The following is a 16,454-nucleotide window of genomic DNA, read 5'->3' as shown; positions in this document are numbered from 1 at the left end:
TGGATTCAGCATTTGAGAGACTCAGTGCCGACCGACGCTGGGACTGAATGGCACGTGTTCCATGGTCCCGATGACGGCACCGATCCCAGAGCAATTCAGACATGCTAATGGACCATCACTCGCACCACGTTGAACTAGTGCAATTCCAACTCATGCCGGCGTCGGATTCACTGGGATTGGGATTGCCACTGGAGAGTCTGACAAGCCACATACAAACACTCCACTTGCCACATACTCTCATTCCAACCAAGAAGATGCCACCACCCCTGAGATTTGCAGATGCAGAGCTCGAGGTATTGTTGGATGCCGTAGAAGGGAGACAGGACTTCCTGTTACCTGGGGTGGGAATGCAGCTGCCACCCGCCAATGTCAACCGGGCTTGGGCGCAGGTGGCAGAGGCCTTGACCGCCGTGCGCCCTACCGCAAGGACAGTGCAGCAGTGCAGAAATAAGCTGCACAACCGCCTCAGGGAGGCCAGGGTGATTCACCAACTCTGTGCTCCTGGCACCATCCCCATCCCACACACACCCCCACCCCACACACTACCTCCCCACCTCCCCATGCAGACCCATCAGGCACCCTGGTAGGCAGTGCTGGGTTAGGGTGGGCAACCTCCATGGCTAGACCTGGTGAGTCACCAGCTCCGTGACCCTGGCACCACCCCCATCCCACACCACCCCACCCAACATCTCCCAGCCTCCACCCCTCCTTCCCCAGAGGGTGGCCACACCCCATCCGCCAGTAGCTCCCTCGCACTCCACCCTGCACCACGTGCCAACACCTGTACTGCCTGCCATGGATGGGTGCCCCGCACACACAGGCCACCAGCTGTGGACTCCCTGTGCTGCCCGCATCCGAGTGTCTCACACTGTGCATTATCTGTCCCCCCCCAGCAGAAGGCTGCCTACAACCACAGAGAGCTGGAGAAGACCGGAGGGGACTGCCTTACCTGTGGCCCCTCACTGTCGCGGAGCCTTCGACCTGGCCGGTGGGGTGGGTGAGTTGAGACGTGGAGGTCAGCATGAGACAACAAAGTGAGCCCCCAATGCATTGCAATGTCTATGTCACATGGAGCGTCACATCACATGGAGGTAAGAACCCCCAAGGGGGAGGATGGTTAGACGGGAGCCCGACCCCAGGCTCTAACTGCCATCCAGACGGGTCTTTCACTTCTGGAAAGGGTGGACCCATCAATATTGAAGATGCAGGCGCAGAGCCGGGACTACATGAGGGGTTTTCAGCAACCATCCAGCACCAGCTGGTGCAGTTGGAGGAGTCAAGCCACCTGCAGGAGCAGAAGGCAGTATCAACCATGTATGCCATCCAGGCCAACACTGCACATGTGGCGCCCGCGATGGAGACCTGAGATGCAAAGGTTTCAGCTATGGATCAGGATGTCTGAGGCCTGGACACTCTGTGCCAGCGATGGCTGAGGCACAGAACAGGGCGGCCATGTCACAGGCACCAGGGCCACATGGACATTGCTGCGGTGCTCCAGAGCATGGCCCAATCACAACAGACCATGTCTGAGGGCATCAAGGGCATTGGCCTTGTGCTGGCTGACCTGAGCCAGTCCCAGAGAGACCTGGTTCGGTCCCTGAATGATGTGGCCCAGTTCCTGAGGGAAGTGACCCTCTCCCAGAGGAACCAGGGAGCATGGAGACCCTGGTTGAGACGGGACCAGCCACCAGCAGAGCCAGGAGACGGCGGAGCCCCCTGATCGTTTTCCAGATGCACCCCATCTCAAGGAGTAGCCTGGGGCCATCGGGCACCCTGAAGGAAGTGGAGACAATGAGGCCCGTGCCGGTGACACCTCGTATGGGAGGTGCCGAAACACCACAGCATCTTTGAATCCCCTCCTTCATGTTCCTGGTGAACCCATTAAGCAGCAGACTGAGCAGGGTGGCACCATGTGACACCTGAAAGACTGGCGGACCCATCCAGGCCGGCTGCATCAGACGACAACTAAAGGGAACCCAGGTCGCAGGGCGGGTTACATAGCAGGCCACCTCCACTTCTGCTTTACCGCTTGGGGGACCATCTAAAAGGAGCATTAGGACACGTAAGGGTCAAAAGTTAGACACCAGTTAAGTTGGCATGGGTGCAGCACATAGGATAGCATCGGGGCTAGGGCACAGTTAAAGTATATTGCACTGGCGCCAATAAACACCTGTTCTCTGATATTCCGACCAGCCTCGGCCTTCTGCGTGCAGGGTGTGAGGGATGATGGGCTGGGTGCAGAGGGTGTGTCAGTCGGGTGTGGTGGCGGTGGGGGGGAGGGGGTGTTGCGGGGTGACGGTGTTGGGTTTGGAGGGGGGTGCGGAAGGCCGGCAATACAGGGTGTGGGTGTTTGAGGATGGCATGTGCCAGGGTCCCCAGGGCAGTGGGAGGGTAGCTCCAGTCGCCGCCCTTGGAGGCGGCAGGGGCCAGTGAGGTGCTGCGTGTTAGGGCCAACTGGTGCATGACCTGACATTGCTCACCCCCACCCCCCCCCCCCACCGCCCCGGACCCCAGACCCACCCCTGCCCTCCGTGAAGGACTGTGGGCCTGTGTGATGGAATGGCTAGCACACATGCAGCAATCATCCGAGAGGACAGTGGTATGTAACGCCCGGGCGAAAGTCAGACGTTGTGGAGCACCAGAGCTCATTGCGGAGTGAGTTGTCATGATCCTCTGCCCCATGGACCAGACCGGCTGGTAATGCCGACTCAGGGCCCCCACCCTGTGGTGCAGCTGGTGGGATGCCCGAAGTGGGGGGTGGGGAGATGGAACGTCGGAAGCGGGGGGTGGGGGCACAGTGGGGCAGTGGTTGAGGGGGTGGAATGGGACAGTTGAGCTGCCGGTGGCAAGGCCCCCTAGTCAGCGAAACTGGAGGCGATTAGATTGTTATTGAGGCACAATCAATTGAACAAAGACAAGAGTTGGATACAACCGAGGCTTTGTTGCTCTAAGATGTGTGGCCTCCCACAGCAGCTGGCGAAATGGCTGCTGAATGGAAGACACGCATATTTATACTCCGCCTACTGGGCGGAGCCAGCAGGCAGGGACTACCGGTGAACCTGTGGGGTCTACGAGGGGTAGGAAGGGTGGGCCACGCGGCTGGTGGGGTAGGACTGAATGTTACGTGAGGCAACCGTCATGGAGAGCGCTAGCTTCTTTGTTTCAGCTAGGTCGAGCGGGCCCCTTCTAACAGTCTTTGGCGTATGCGATCCGACCCAATCCCCGTTACGAACGCGTCCTGCATAAGAAGGTTGGAATGTTCGGTGGCCGTAACGGCCTGACAGTCACAGTCCCGGATGAGTGGGATTCGGGCCCGCCAGAAGTCTTCTATGGACTCACCAGTGAGTTGAAAGCGAGTGGCGAGTACCAGCCTGGCGAAGAGCGTGTTCGCTTTCTGTGCATAGTTTTCTTTGAGAAGCGCCATGGCGTCGTTGTAGTTCGGGGCGTCCTGGATCAGTGGAAACACGTTGGAGCTCAACCTTGAGTACAGGATCTGTATCTTAGCCTCAAGAACAGGGGTGGTCGCTGAGTTGATGTACGCCTCGAAACAAGCTAGCCAGTGATTAAAGTTTTATTGTTCTAAGATGTGTGGCCTCCCACAGCAGCTGGCAAAATGGCTGCTGAATGGAGGACACGCATATTTATACTCCGCCTACTGGGCGGAGCCAGCAGACAGGGAGTACCGGCAAACCTGTAGTACAGGTCCTACCTTACATCACCTAATACAGGTGCAACAGTGGTTTACCACAGTCCTGTGCATAGTAACCCCACGCATACATTGTGCAGCCTACTGTACCTGGCCAGGCCCCATCCTGGCCCTCCTCCACGCCCCCCTCACCAGACGAGGATGCCGTTCCACCACCTCCTCCAGCATGTCGCCGCTCTGCTGCGCAATGTTGTGGTGGACGCAGCAGGCCAACCAGGGTTGTACCTGGGGGCCCATCCAGAGCAGCCCAGGTACCTGAACCACGTCTTCAACATGCTAAGTCCACGCTCTGCCCCCACATGCCCCCCTTCCCCCTCCCAGTCCTAGCCCTGCCCCTACCCATTCCCCTGGCACTCTTCCCTCTGTAGCCCACCCCTGGTCCCACCATTGTCTGTCACCGGAGGTCTCCTGCCCTGCCACCCGTCGCTGCCTGCGTTACACTGTGTAGCTATTGTCCTGCGGCTTCCTGTGGGATCTATCGTGGGTGGGCAGCATGCTACCCTGCCAACAGAGCCCTACCTGGTTGCAGGGTCAGGCACCGCGTACCACTGACCAGTGCCATGCCTGGTGGTATGTGTGTGGGTAGGGCCCCTGGATGGAGCTGGGCACCTGTTGGGACCGTATCTGTAATGTGCTATAGGTCCTCTGTGTGATGCATGGGTTGTACCTACCTGTCTGGGGACAGGATGGGAATAGGGGCACAGTGGAGAGGCGGGCTCTGTGAAGGCTAGTGTTTCCATAGGGTGGGCCGGCTGATGGTGCCACTGATGGGCCCTGGCCCGGGGGGGGGGGGGGGGGGGGGAGAGCAGTGTGCCAGGGAGGGTGGCAAGGGCCATTGTTCAGGATGGTCTCTGCCCATTCCCACCCCCCCATGCTCGCCCTGCAGTGGGACAGCACCTCAGATGGACGCACTTGAGGGGTGCCGTCACCTGCTGTGCCACTGACTGCGCTGGGCCAGTTGGGGTCTGGGGGTTCCTGTGGGGTGGCCTGGGGTTGGGGGGGGGGGCGGGGGTGCACCAATACAGCTGGTGGCGCTCTGCACATTTACGGGTCACAGTGGGCAGTCAGTGGAGTGCGCAGCCAGATGGCTGCCTTGCAGATTGCGGCAATGGCGGTCCATGTCCGGCTACCCCAATCCCAGCGGGGAGCATCCTGAACTGACGGCCTATCCACTAGTCATTACCAGCTACACCTCCCCACAGCTCTGGAAGATGTCCTCCCCACAGCCAGTGGCATAACTGTCAGCCCACGGTTGCACCTTTGGAAACACATCTTACCTCCTCTCTCACTCTCAGCAGCCACTGCACTGCTTCCCATTTTTAAATACCACAAGTGAACTATGCTGATATCACTTCTGCCTGGCGGTGACGGAGCGTCGCCGGAGGCGGGAGAGTACCGGGTCGGGCCCATTAATGATATGGTAACTGCTGTTACTGTACAATTTGCATGACAACACTGGAGTGGGGCGTGGAGCGCAGTCACAATGCTATCAAGGCACTGTGGCTGGAGCAGTGTGTTCCGTTGGGCTTCCAGCACTGGCCTCAATTTTCAACTGACACACAATTCTCCGCCAGTTCGCAATTCGCGATTCTGGCGCCGCTGGACGGAGAATCCGCCTACATTACGTTGGTCTGAACTGCTTCCTGTGGTAGCAAATTCCATAGACTCACTACTCTCTGGGTGAAAATGTTTTTCCTCATCTAAGTTCTAAATGGTTTACCCTGTATTCTTAGACTGCAGCCCCTGGTTCTGGACTCACCCGCCATTGAGAACATCGTTCCTGCATCTACCCTGTCTCGCCCTGTTAGAATTTTATAGGTTTTCATGAGATTTCCCTCTCATACTTCTGACCTCCAGTGAATATAATCCTTCCTGACTCAATCCCTCCTCATCCATCATTCCCACCTTCCCAGGAATCAGTCTGGTAAACCTTCATTGCATTCCTTCTATAGAACAAACATCTTTCCTCAACTAAGGAGACCAAAACTGCACACAATATTCCTGGTGTGGTCTCACCAAGGCCCTGTAAAATTGCAGCAAGACAACCCTGCTCCTGTACTCAAATCCTCTTACTGTGAAAGCCAACATACCATTTGTATTCTTTACTACCTGCTGCACCTGCATGCTTAACTTAAGCAACAGGTGTGCAAGGACACCCAGGCCTCATTACACATTCCCCTCTCTCAATGTACAGCCATTCAGATAATAATTTGCCGTTCTGTTTTTGCTAGTTCATTGGATAACCTCACATTTATCCACATTATACTGCACCTACCATTCATTTGCCCACTCACTTAACTTGTCCAAATCACACTGAAGTATCTCTGCATCCTCCTTGCAGATCACCCTCCCACCCAGCTTTGTGTCAAAGAACAAAGTAAAATTACAGCACAGGAACAGGCCCTTCGGCACTCCAAGCCTGCGCTGATCCAGATCCTCTATCTAAAACTGTCGCCTATTTTCTAAGGATCTGTATCCCTCTACTCCCTGCCCATTCATGCATCTGTCTAGAGACATCTTAAATGACGCTATCGTGCCCGCCTCTACCACCTTCGCCGGCAATGCGTTCCAGGCACCCACCACCCTCTGCGTAAAGAACTTTCCACGTAACTTTCCAAAAGTTTCTACAAATATATAAAACAAAAAAGAGTGGCTAAGGTAAATATTGGTCCTTTAGAGGATGAGAAGGGAGATTTAATAATGGGAGATGAGGAAATGGCTGAGGAACTGAACAGGTTTTTTGGGTTGGTCTTCACAGTGGAAGACACAAATAACATGCTAGTGACTGATGGAAATGAGGCTATGACAGGTGAGGACCTTGAGAGGATTGTTATTACCAAGGAGGTAGTGATGAGCAAGCTAATGGGGCTAAAGGTAGACAAGTCTCCAGGCCCTGATGGAATGCATCCCAGAGTGCTAAAAGAGATGGCTAGGGAAATTGAAAATGCACTAGTGATAATTTATCAAAATTCACTAGACTCTGGGGTGGTCCCGGCGCACTGGAAATTAGCAAACGTGACACCACTGTTTAAAAAAGGAGGTAGGCAGAAAGCGGGTAATTATAGGCCAGTGAGCTTATCTTCGGTAGTAGGGAAGATGCTGGAATCTATCATCAAGGAAGAAATATCTTTCCAGGCGAGGCATCTGGATGGAAATTGTCCCATTGGGCAGACGCAGCATGGGTTCATAAAGGGCAGGTCGTGCCGAACTAATTTAGCGGAATTTTTTGAGGACATTACCAGTGCGATAGATAACGGGGAGCCAATGGATGTGGTATATCTGGATTTCCAGAAAGCCTTTGACAAGGTGCCACACAAAAGGTTGCTGCATAAGATAAAGATGTATGGCATTAAGGGGAAAGTAGTAGCATGGATAGAGGATTGGTTAATTAATAGAAAGCAAAAAGTGGGGATTAATGGGTGCTTCTCTGGTTGGCAATCAATAGCTAGTGGTGTCCCTCAGGGATCAGTGTTGGGCCCACAACTGTTCACAATTTACATAGATGATTTGGAGTTGGGGACCAAGGGCAATGTGTCCAAGTTTGCAGACGACACTAAGATAAGTGGTAAAGCAAAAAGTGCAGAGGATACTGGAAGTCTGCAGAGGGATTTGGATAGGCTAAGTGAATGGGCTAGGGTCTGGCAGATGGAATACAATGTTGACAAATGTGAGGTTATCCATTTTGGTGGGAATAACAGCAAAAGGGATTATTATTTAAATGATAAAATATTAAAACATGCTGCTGTGCAGAGACCTGGGTGTGCTAGTGCATGAGTCGCAAAAAGTTGGTTTACAGGTGCAACAGGTGATTCAGAAAGCAAATGGAATTTTGTCCTTCATTTCTAGAGGGATGGAGTTTAAGACTAGGGAGGTTATGCTGCAATTGTATAAGGTGTTAGTGAGGCCACACCTGGAGTTTTGGTCTCCTTACTTGAGAAAGGACGTACTGGCACTGGAGGGTGTGCAGAGGAGATTCACTAGGTTAATCCCAGAGCTGAAGGGGTTGGATTACGAGGAGAGGTTGAGTAGACTGGGACTGTACTCGTTGGAATTTAAAAGGGTGAGGGGGGATCTTAGGAGTTTAGGAGGAACTTCTTCACCCAAAGGGTTGTGAATCTATGGAATTCCTTGCCCAGTGAAGCAGTAGGGGCTTCTTCATTCAGTGTTTTTAAGATAAAGATAGATAGTTTTTTGAAGAATAAAGGGATTAAGGGTTATGGTTTTTGGGCCGGAAAGTGGAGCTGAGTCCACAAAAGATCAGCCATGATCTCATTGAATGGTGGAGCAGGCTCGAGGGGCCAGATGGCCTACTCCTGCTTCTAGTTCTAGTTCTTATGTATATCTCCCTGAAACTTTTCCCCTCTTACCTTGAACTCGTGACCCCTAGTAATTGAGTCCCCCACTCTGGGAAAAATCTTCTTGCTATCCACCCTGTCTATACCTCTCATGATTTTGTAGACCTCAATGAAGTCCCCCCTCAACCTCCATCTTTCTAATGAAAATAATCCTAATCTACTCAACCTCTCTTCATAGCTAGCGCCCTCCATACCAGGAAACATCCTGGTGAACCTCCTCTGCACCTTCTCCAAAGCATCCACATCCTTTTGGTAATGTGGCAACCAGAACTGTACGCAGTATTCCACATGTGGCCAAACCAAAGTCTTATACAACTGTAACATGACCTGCCAACTCTTGGTATTCAATACATGCCGTATGCCTTCTTGACCACTCTATCGACCTGCGCAGTCACCTTCAGGGTACAATGGACCTGAACACCCAGATCTCGCTGTGCATCAATTTTCCCCAGGGCTTTTTCATTTACCGTATAGTTCGCTCATGAATTGGATCTTCCAAAATGCATCACCTCGCATTTGCCCGGATTGAACTCCATCTGCCATTTCTCCGCCCAACTCTCCAATCTATCTATATTCTGCTGTATTCTCTGACAGTCCACTTCACTATCTGCTACTCCACCAATCTTAGTGTCATCTGCAAACTTGCTAATCAGACCACCTATACCTTCCTCCAGATCATTTATGTATATCACAAACAACAGTGATCCCAGCACGGATCCCTGTGGAACACCACTGGTCACAGTTCTCCATTTTGAGAAACTCCCTTCCATTACTACTCTCTGTCTCCTGTTGCCCAGCCAGATCTTTATCCATCTAGCTAGTACACCCTGAACCCCATGAGACTTCACTTTCTCCATCAGCCTACCATGGGGAACCTTATCAAACCCCTGCAAATTTGAAGATATTACGTTTAGTTCCCTCACCTAAACCTTTAATATATATTGTGAATAGCCCCCGTCCTAGCACTGATCCCTGTGGTACCCGACTAGTCACTGCCTGCCATTTGAAAAAAGATCTGATTATTCCTACTCTTCGCTCCCTGTCTGCCAACCAGTTTTCTATCCATCTCAATACACTATCCCCAATGCCATGTAAATCCATGCTGAGTCTGTCTGATCTTGCCAATGTTTTCCAAGTGCTCTGCCATTAAATCTTTTATAATGGTCTCTAATATTTCCCCACTATTGATGTCAGGCTGATTGGCATATAATTTTGAGATCTCTCTACCTCCCTTTTTAAATACTGGAGTTACATTACCTATCCTCCAATCTATAGGAACTGTTCCAGAGTCTATAGAATCCTGGAAGATGACCACCAATACAACCAGTATTTCTAGGGCTGCTTCCTTAAGTACTCTGGAATGTAGATTATCAGGCCTTGGCAATTTATTGGCCTTCAGTCCCATCAATTTCCCCAACAACATTTCACTACAAATACTGATTTCCTTCAGTTCCTCCCTCTCGCTAAACCCTATCCTCCTTTTTGAAGACAGATCCAAAATATGTATTTAGTTGTTCAGCCATTTCTTTGTTCCCCATTATAAATTCCCTAATTTATGACTGCAAGGGGCCTATCTTCACCAATTTTTTCTCTTCACATACCTATAAAAGATTTTACAGTCAATTTTTATGTTTCCCGCAAGCTTACTCTCACGCTCTATTTTTCCTTAATCAATCCCTTTGTCGTCCTTTGTTGAATTCTAAACTGCTCCCAATTCTCAGGTCTGCTATTTTTTCTGGCCAATTTGTATGCCTCTTCCTTGGATCTAATGCTATCTTTGATTTCCCTTGTAAGTCATCATTTGGCCACTTTTTCTGTTTTATTTTTGCACCAGACAATTCATCAAAGCAATGTTTACCATTGCCTATCCAAGGGCTGCATTTTCGCAGAGTCATGGAGACTCTGTACTTAAAATGGTAGATGGGACCTGGATCCAAACATCCTACTCCCATTTGCAGCAGATCTCATTTTCAGCAGAAGGGGAAAGGGAGTGGTGTATGAAGTACATAGGCATGAATAACTAATCAGCTGTGCCTTTTAAACAGATCCAATTTTCATTCCTGGACTGGCCTGAACCCAGTGTCTGATTCACTATTTTATGATAGAGACATAAGTGCTCATGAAGGGCTCATAAGGTATGGAGAACAGTGAAACTGTCAAGTTATCTAAAGCCTTTGCCCTTTAAATTTTGAAAAAGATCTGCCTGCCTGTATTTGTGAGTGAATTTTTTAAATCACATTTAATAGATGCCGGTTATCATAACTCTAAGTGCTATCATTATACCATTATTACTGCTTCACTGCTTCCATAACCAGTCATTATCACACGTGGGGACTGTATGTTCATAGTTTGATTGGCAGATTAAAGAGGTTATTAAAGGACGAGCTATGTTTGATGTGGAGTTATGAATACAAATGCTTGTTTTCATTAATTTAAGTACTTGAATGCATTTAACTGCATTGAATAGGATTTCATGAATGAGAATTGTTTTGTACAGTGAAATCCGTGAATAAATACTTAGAACATTATTTTCCTACATCTCAGCATGGATCCTGAGGATTGCCCATTATGGGTACTGGGTAAGTTGGTATGACAGATGTAGGAGTAAAGGATGGTGGGTGATGGGGGCATGGGTTGGCATGAGTTTGTATGGGGCATGATGTGCTATGGTGATTAATGGAGGTATGAGGAATGGGTGGGGGGTTAGTGGGTGTAAGAGGTGAGGGCTAGAGGGCCTGATTTTTAACAACACAACTGGGGTGAAGTCCTCAAAAACCGAGCACTAAGCAACTCCTGTGGCTATCTGTGGGCCTACGACTATCCTGTACCCCCCACTCCTCCCACCCCCAGAATGGAAGTTGCACTGTTCAGGGTAACTTTTTCTCAAGGCAGGTGTGCTAAGTTAGGAAATTTCCCCGACTTGAGCTGACCACCTCTAACATGAAAATTGAGCCCCAAGGGTTTTCATTAAGTAGATAGAAATGATTTCCTCTGGCAGGGAGTCCAGGATCTGAATATATAATGTGAACTTGAGAGCTGGGCCACTTAGCACTTCTTCGCGTTTACAGTAGTGAAATTCTGGAGCACTCTCCCTCCAAAAGGCTAGGTCAATTGAAAATTTCAAAACTAGGATTGAAATATTGTTTTTTGTTAAGTTAAGGGTATTCAGGGTTCTGGAATGAAGCTGGGTAAATGGAGCTAAGGTGCAGCCATGACCTAACTAAATGATGGAATGGATTTGAGGGATTGAATTACCTACTCCTGTTGTTAAGTTCCAAAAGAATAATTACACATTTATATTTGTTTATTTTCAGGTTCAGCTGAAAAAGCAAAGAACACATAAATGGGATGCAAGCCTGTCAACCTGCACAAGAATTTGGGCATCTTATGCACCTTGGAGCACCCTGCTACATCCTGCCTACAGCTATATCCCAAACAAAACAAGCCTTTTCTATCTTGACAACTGTTTGCATTCATTCTGGTTGATTCTTCACATCAAAATACTCTGAAATTTCTCAGAACTTACCATTCAGAGATGGATCAGCTTTGAAGCAAGCTCTCAGAGCCAACTGGCAATATCGCCATCCAGAAAATACGCTGAGTCAGAAATTCCAAAGCTTGGGGAAGGTGGGAATCAGGGAGATGGAATTTAGGACAAAACCCGATGGAAATTATTTACCTGAGGTCTGTTACTATTGTTTAGGAGCTACAGCTAGTCTGCTGCTCCAGAACAAATGGGAAACCCGGAAAACCCCCTTTGGAATTTCAGGGCTGATGTGTTTAGCTATGTAATACGTGGTGTAGTGTGTAGCAGGGTAGGTGGGAAAATACTCATTTTGTGCTATGATGGAAATAGTCTGGTCAGGTAATTTTTGCATTAAGATCAAGTTAAGTAAAAGTATGGTTAGCCATTGTGTATAAAGCATCAGGATGAATGATGTATTACATTACTCACTCAATGAATCAAACATTTAGAATTGACTGTTGTTAAAAAGAAATTTAAGCACAAGCACTGTGACAAATTATCTTTAGTGAAATAATGAAATTGCACACACCCTAACGAACCTGATAAAAAGAGTATTTAGTCATCCTTTGTAACTTATGAAGAAATCAAATAAAATGGGTGGAAAGTGAATGTTGTGCAGCTTACATACTTTAAAATTTAGTAAAAGTATTACAAAAGTAAAAATGCATCAACTTACAGAATACTTTATCATAGAATAATCCAGCGCAGTAGAGGCCCATCATACCTGTCAATGGTCTTCTGGCTGGCCTGCCACATCCTGCATGGTTGGTCTCCCCACAGCGGGCCTGGAAAACCCTGGCCCCTGCACTGAGTCTTTGGCACAACTATACTGCTCCTTCCCCACAGGCCTGTAGATACTTTCCCTTCAAGAATTTATAAAATTCCCCTTTGAAAGTTATTATTGAATTGGCTCCCACCACCATTTCAAGCAGTGCATTCCAGTTTACAACAACTCACTGCATTCTTCAATCTTCCTCTGTCATCTCTGGTTCTTTTGGCAAATCTGTGTCCTCTATATACTGACCCTGCTATGAGGTCCCTGTGGCTCGTCCCTCTTCAGGCTTCCCCAAGCCCCCTTACATCACCCCCTTCTTTCTATGACCCTCACCCACCCAACATCCCGGAGGACCCTACTTACCTGCCCTGCACTCCCCCACACTTCAAACCCCCCCCTCCACCCTCATTTCATAGGCCTGGCCCACAATACCCCCGCCCCTTGGCACTGCCACCCTGGCACTCAGGCACCATTGCACTGCCACCCTGGCACCAGGCAGTGCTCCTGCTGGCTTGGCAGTGCCATCTGGGCAGTGCCAAGGTGCCCACATTCCAGGGGGAGGGCCAGGGAGCCACCCTGCACTGACTCTGACCACCCAGGAATCATGCTTCTATTCCCACAGTCCAAAGATGTGCAGGGTTAGGTGGATTGGTCATGCTAAATTGCCCTGAGGTTAGGTGGGGTTACTGGGTTACGGGGATAGAGTGGAGGTGTGGGTTTAAGTGGGGTGCTTTTTCAAAGAGCCGCTGCAGACACGTTGGGCCGAATGGCCTTCTTCTGCACTGTAAATTCTATGATCTATGATCTATTAATGAAGTCAAAGATCCCATTTACTTCTTGAACACTCTTCTCAACTTGTCCTGCTAACTCCCAAATCCCCTTAAAACTGTACGTGTCCTTATTGCATCTCCTCGTTCTCCGTGCAAAATTGTACTTCTTTGCATTGAATTTCATCTGCCACATGTCTGCCCATTTCCCAGTATGCCTATGTCCTCATGAAGTCTGTTGCTATCCTTATCAGTGTTTGCTACATTTCTGCGTTTCATATTGTTTATAGCTTTTGCTCACATATTGCCATGGACCTGATAGAATCCTGGGGAACTCCACTGTATATCGGTGCTTTGTGTATAGAGCACAGGAGCAGGTCATTTGGACCTATTGGTCCAGCCCAATATTTATGCTGAACATAAGCCTCCTTCCACCCCTTTTCACATAATCTTATCAGCATACCATTTTATTCCTTTCTTCCTTATATGCTTATCTAGCTTCCCTTAAACATAGAGAACATAGAACATGGAACAGTACAGCACAGTACAGGCCCTTCAGCCCACGATGTTGTCCCAACCATTTATCCTAATCTAAGATCAACCTAACCTACACCCCTTCAATTTACTGCTGTCCAGGTGACTGTCCACGAGTCACTTAAATGTCCCTAATGACTCTGACTCCACCACTTCAGCTGGCAGTGCATTCCACACACCCACCACACTTTGTGTAAAGAACCTACCTCTGACATCTCCCCTACACCTTCCTCCATTCACCTTAAAATTATGTCCCCTGGTGACAGCCATTTCCGCCCTGGGGAAAAGCCTCTGGCTATCCACTCTATCCATGCCTCTCATCACCTTGTACACCTCTATCAAGTCACCTCTCTGCCTTCTTCGCTCCTGTGAGAAAAGCCCTAGCTCCCTCAACCTTTCTTCATAAGACATGCCCTCCAGTCCAGGCAGCATCCTGGTAAATCTCCTCTGCACCCTCTCCAAAGCATCTACATCCTTCCTAATAAGACCAGAACTGGACACAATATTCCAAGTGTGGTCTAACCAGGGTTTTATAAAGCTGCAGCAAAACCTCGCTGCTCTTAAACTCAATCACCCTGTTAATGAAAGCCAACACACCATACTCCTTCTTAAAAACTCTATCAACCTGGGTGGCAACTTTGAGGGATCTAGGTACATGGACCCCAAGATCCTTCTGTTCCTCCACACTTCCAAGAATCCTGCCTTTAACCCTGTATTCAGCATTCAAATTCGACCTTCCAAAATGAATTATCTCACATTTATCTAGGTTGAACTCCATCTGCCACTTCTCAGACCAGCTCTGCATCCTGTCAATGTCCTGTTGTAACCTGCAACACCCCTCGACACTATCTATAACCTTTGTGTCATCGGCAAACTTACTAACCCACCTTTCCACTTCCTCATCCAAGTCATTTATAAAAACCACAAAGAGCAGAGGTCCCAGAACCGATCCTTGTGGGACACCACTGGTCACCAATCTCCAGGCGGAATACTTTCCATCCACTGCCACTCGCTGTCTTCTTTCGGCCAGCCAATTCTGTATCCAGACAGCCAAATTTCCCTGTATCCCAAGCCCCCTAACTTTCTGAATGAACCTACCATGGGGAACCTTATCAAATGCCTTACTGAAATCCATATACACCACATCCACTGCCCGACCTTCATCAATGTATCTCGTCACATCCTCAAAGAATTCAATGAGGCTTGTGAGGCTTGACCTGCCCCTCACAAAGTCATGCTGACTATCTTTAATCAAACTGTGCTTTTCGAAATAATCATAAATCCTATCTCTCAGAATCCTTTCCAATATTTTGCTCACCACAGACATAAGTCTGACTGGTCTGTAATTCCCAGGGATTTCCCTATTCCCTTTCTTGAACAACATTTGCCTCCCTCCAGTCATCCGGTACTACTCCAGTGGAGAGTGAGGACGCAAAGATCATCGCCAACGGTGCAGCAATCTCCTCCCTCGCTTCCCGTAGTAACCTTGGGTATATCCCTTCAGGCCCAGGGGACTTACCTATCCTGATGTATTTCAAAATTTCCAGCACATCCTCCTTCTTAATATCAACCTGTTCGAGTCTATTAACCTGGTTCACACTGTTCTCAAGAGCAACAAGGTCCCTCTCTCCAGTGAATACTGAAGCAAAATATTCATTTCGGGACTCCCCACCTCCTCAGACTCGAGGCACAACTTCCCTCCACTATCCCTGAATGGCCCAACTCTCACTCTGATCATAGTTTCATAGAATTTACAGTGCAGAAGGAGGCCATTCGGCCCATCGAGTCTGCACCGGCTCTTTGAAAGAGCACCCTACCTAAGGTCCACACCTTCACCCTATCCCCATAACCCAGTAACCCAACCCAACACTAAGGGCAATTTTGGACACTATGGGCAATTAATTCACCATGGCCAATCCACCTAACCCGCACATCTTTGGACTGTGGGAGGAAACCGGAGCACCCGGAGGAAACCCACGCACACACGGGGAGGATGTGCAGACTCCGCACAGACAGTGACCCAAGCCGGAATCGAACCTGGGACCCTGGAGCTGTGAAGCATTTGTGCTATCCACAATGCTACCGTGCTGCCCCTATCATCCTCTTATTTCTCACATAAGTGTAGAACGCCTTGGGGATTTCCCTAACACTTCCCGCCAGGGCTTTTTCATGCTCCCTTCTAACTCTCCTGAGTCCACTTTTGAGTTCCTTCCTGGCTACCTTGTAACCCTTTAGAGCCGTGCCAGATTCTTGCTTCCTCAACCTTACGTAAGCTTCCTTCTTCCTCTTGACTAGAAGCTGCACTTCTCTTGTCATCCAAGGCTCCTTCACGTTACCATTCCTTCCTCGTCTCAGTGGGACAAAACTATCCAGCGCTCGCAGCAAGTGCTCCTTAAACAACCCCCACATTACTGTTGTGCATTTCTCCAAGAACAACTTTTCCCACTTTCTGCTCCTCCACATAATAGCAGTATAATTCCCCCCCCCCCTCCTGCCCCCCCCCCAATTAAATAACTTCCCATACTGTCTGGTCCTACCCCTCTCCATGACTATGGTAAAGGTCAAGGAGTTGTGGGGCGAAATTCTCTGTTATCGGCGCGATGTCCGCCGACTGGTGCCAAAAACGGCGCAAATCCCACCTGCATAGCGCCACTCCAAACGTCGCTAAGTCTCTGGCCCGGAATGGACTAGCCGCGACGTGACGCTATCCACGCTGGCTCACGTGGTTAACACCGCACGGCGTGACGGCTCATAAGACGTGCTGCTCCCCCAACCAACCAGAAGACCCGAC

The 16,454-nt window shown here is 49.4% G+C and overlaps 1 protein-coding gene across 2 annotated transcripts in view; it reads left to right on the top strand.

Annotated features, from left to right (window-relative positions):
* Positions 1-12,196, top strand: part of LOC140425372 (androgen-dependent TFPI-regulating protein-like) — a 257,276-nt gene extending 245,080 nt beyond the window's left edge. For both annotated transcript variants that reach the window (XM_072509570.1, XM_072509569.1), the window contains one exon: positions 11,376-12,196. In XM_072509570.1, the coding sequence (XP_072365671.1) occupies positions 11,376-11,404 (29 nt within the window). In that variant the 3' untranslated portion in view covers positions 11,405-12,196. The remainder of the gene's footprint in view (positions 1-11,375) is intronic.
* Positions 12,197-16,454: the final 4,258 nt, after the last annotated feature.

Source organism: Scyliorhinus torazame, chromosome 6 (genome assembly GCF_047496885.1).
Source record: "Scyliorhinus torazame isolate Kashiwa2021f chromosome 6, sScyTor2.1, whole genome shotgun sequence".
Lineage (NCBI taxonomy): Eukaryota > Metazoa > Chordata > Chondrichthyes > Carcharhiniformes > Scyliorhinidae > Scyliorhinus > Scyliorhinus torazame.
Note: the sequence above shows the minus strand (reverse complement) of the source record. Positions and strands in the feature narration are given on the sequence as shown.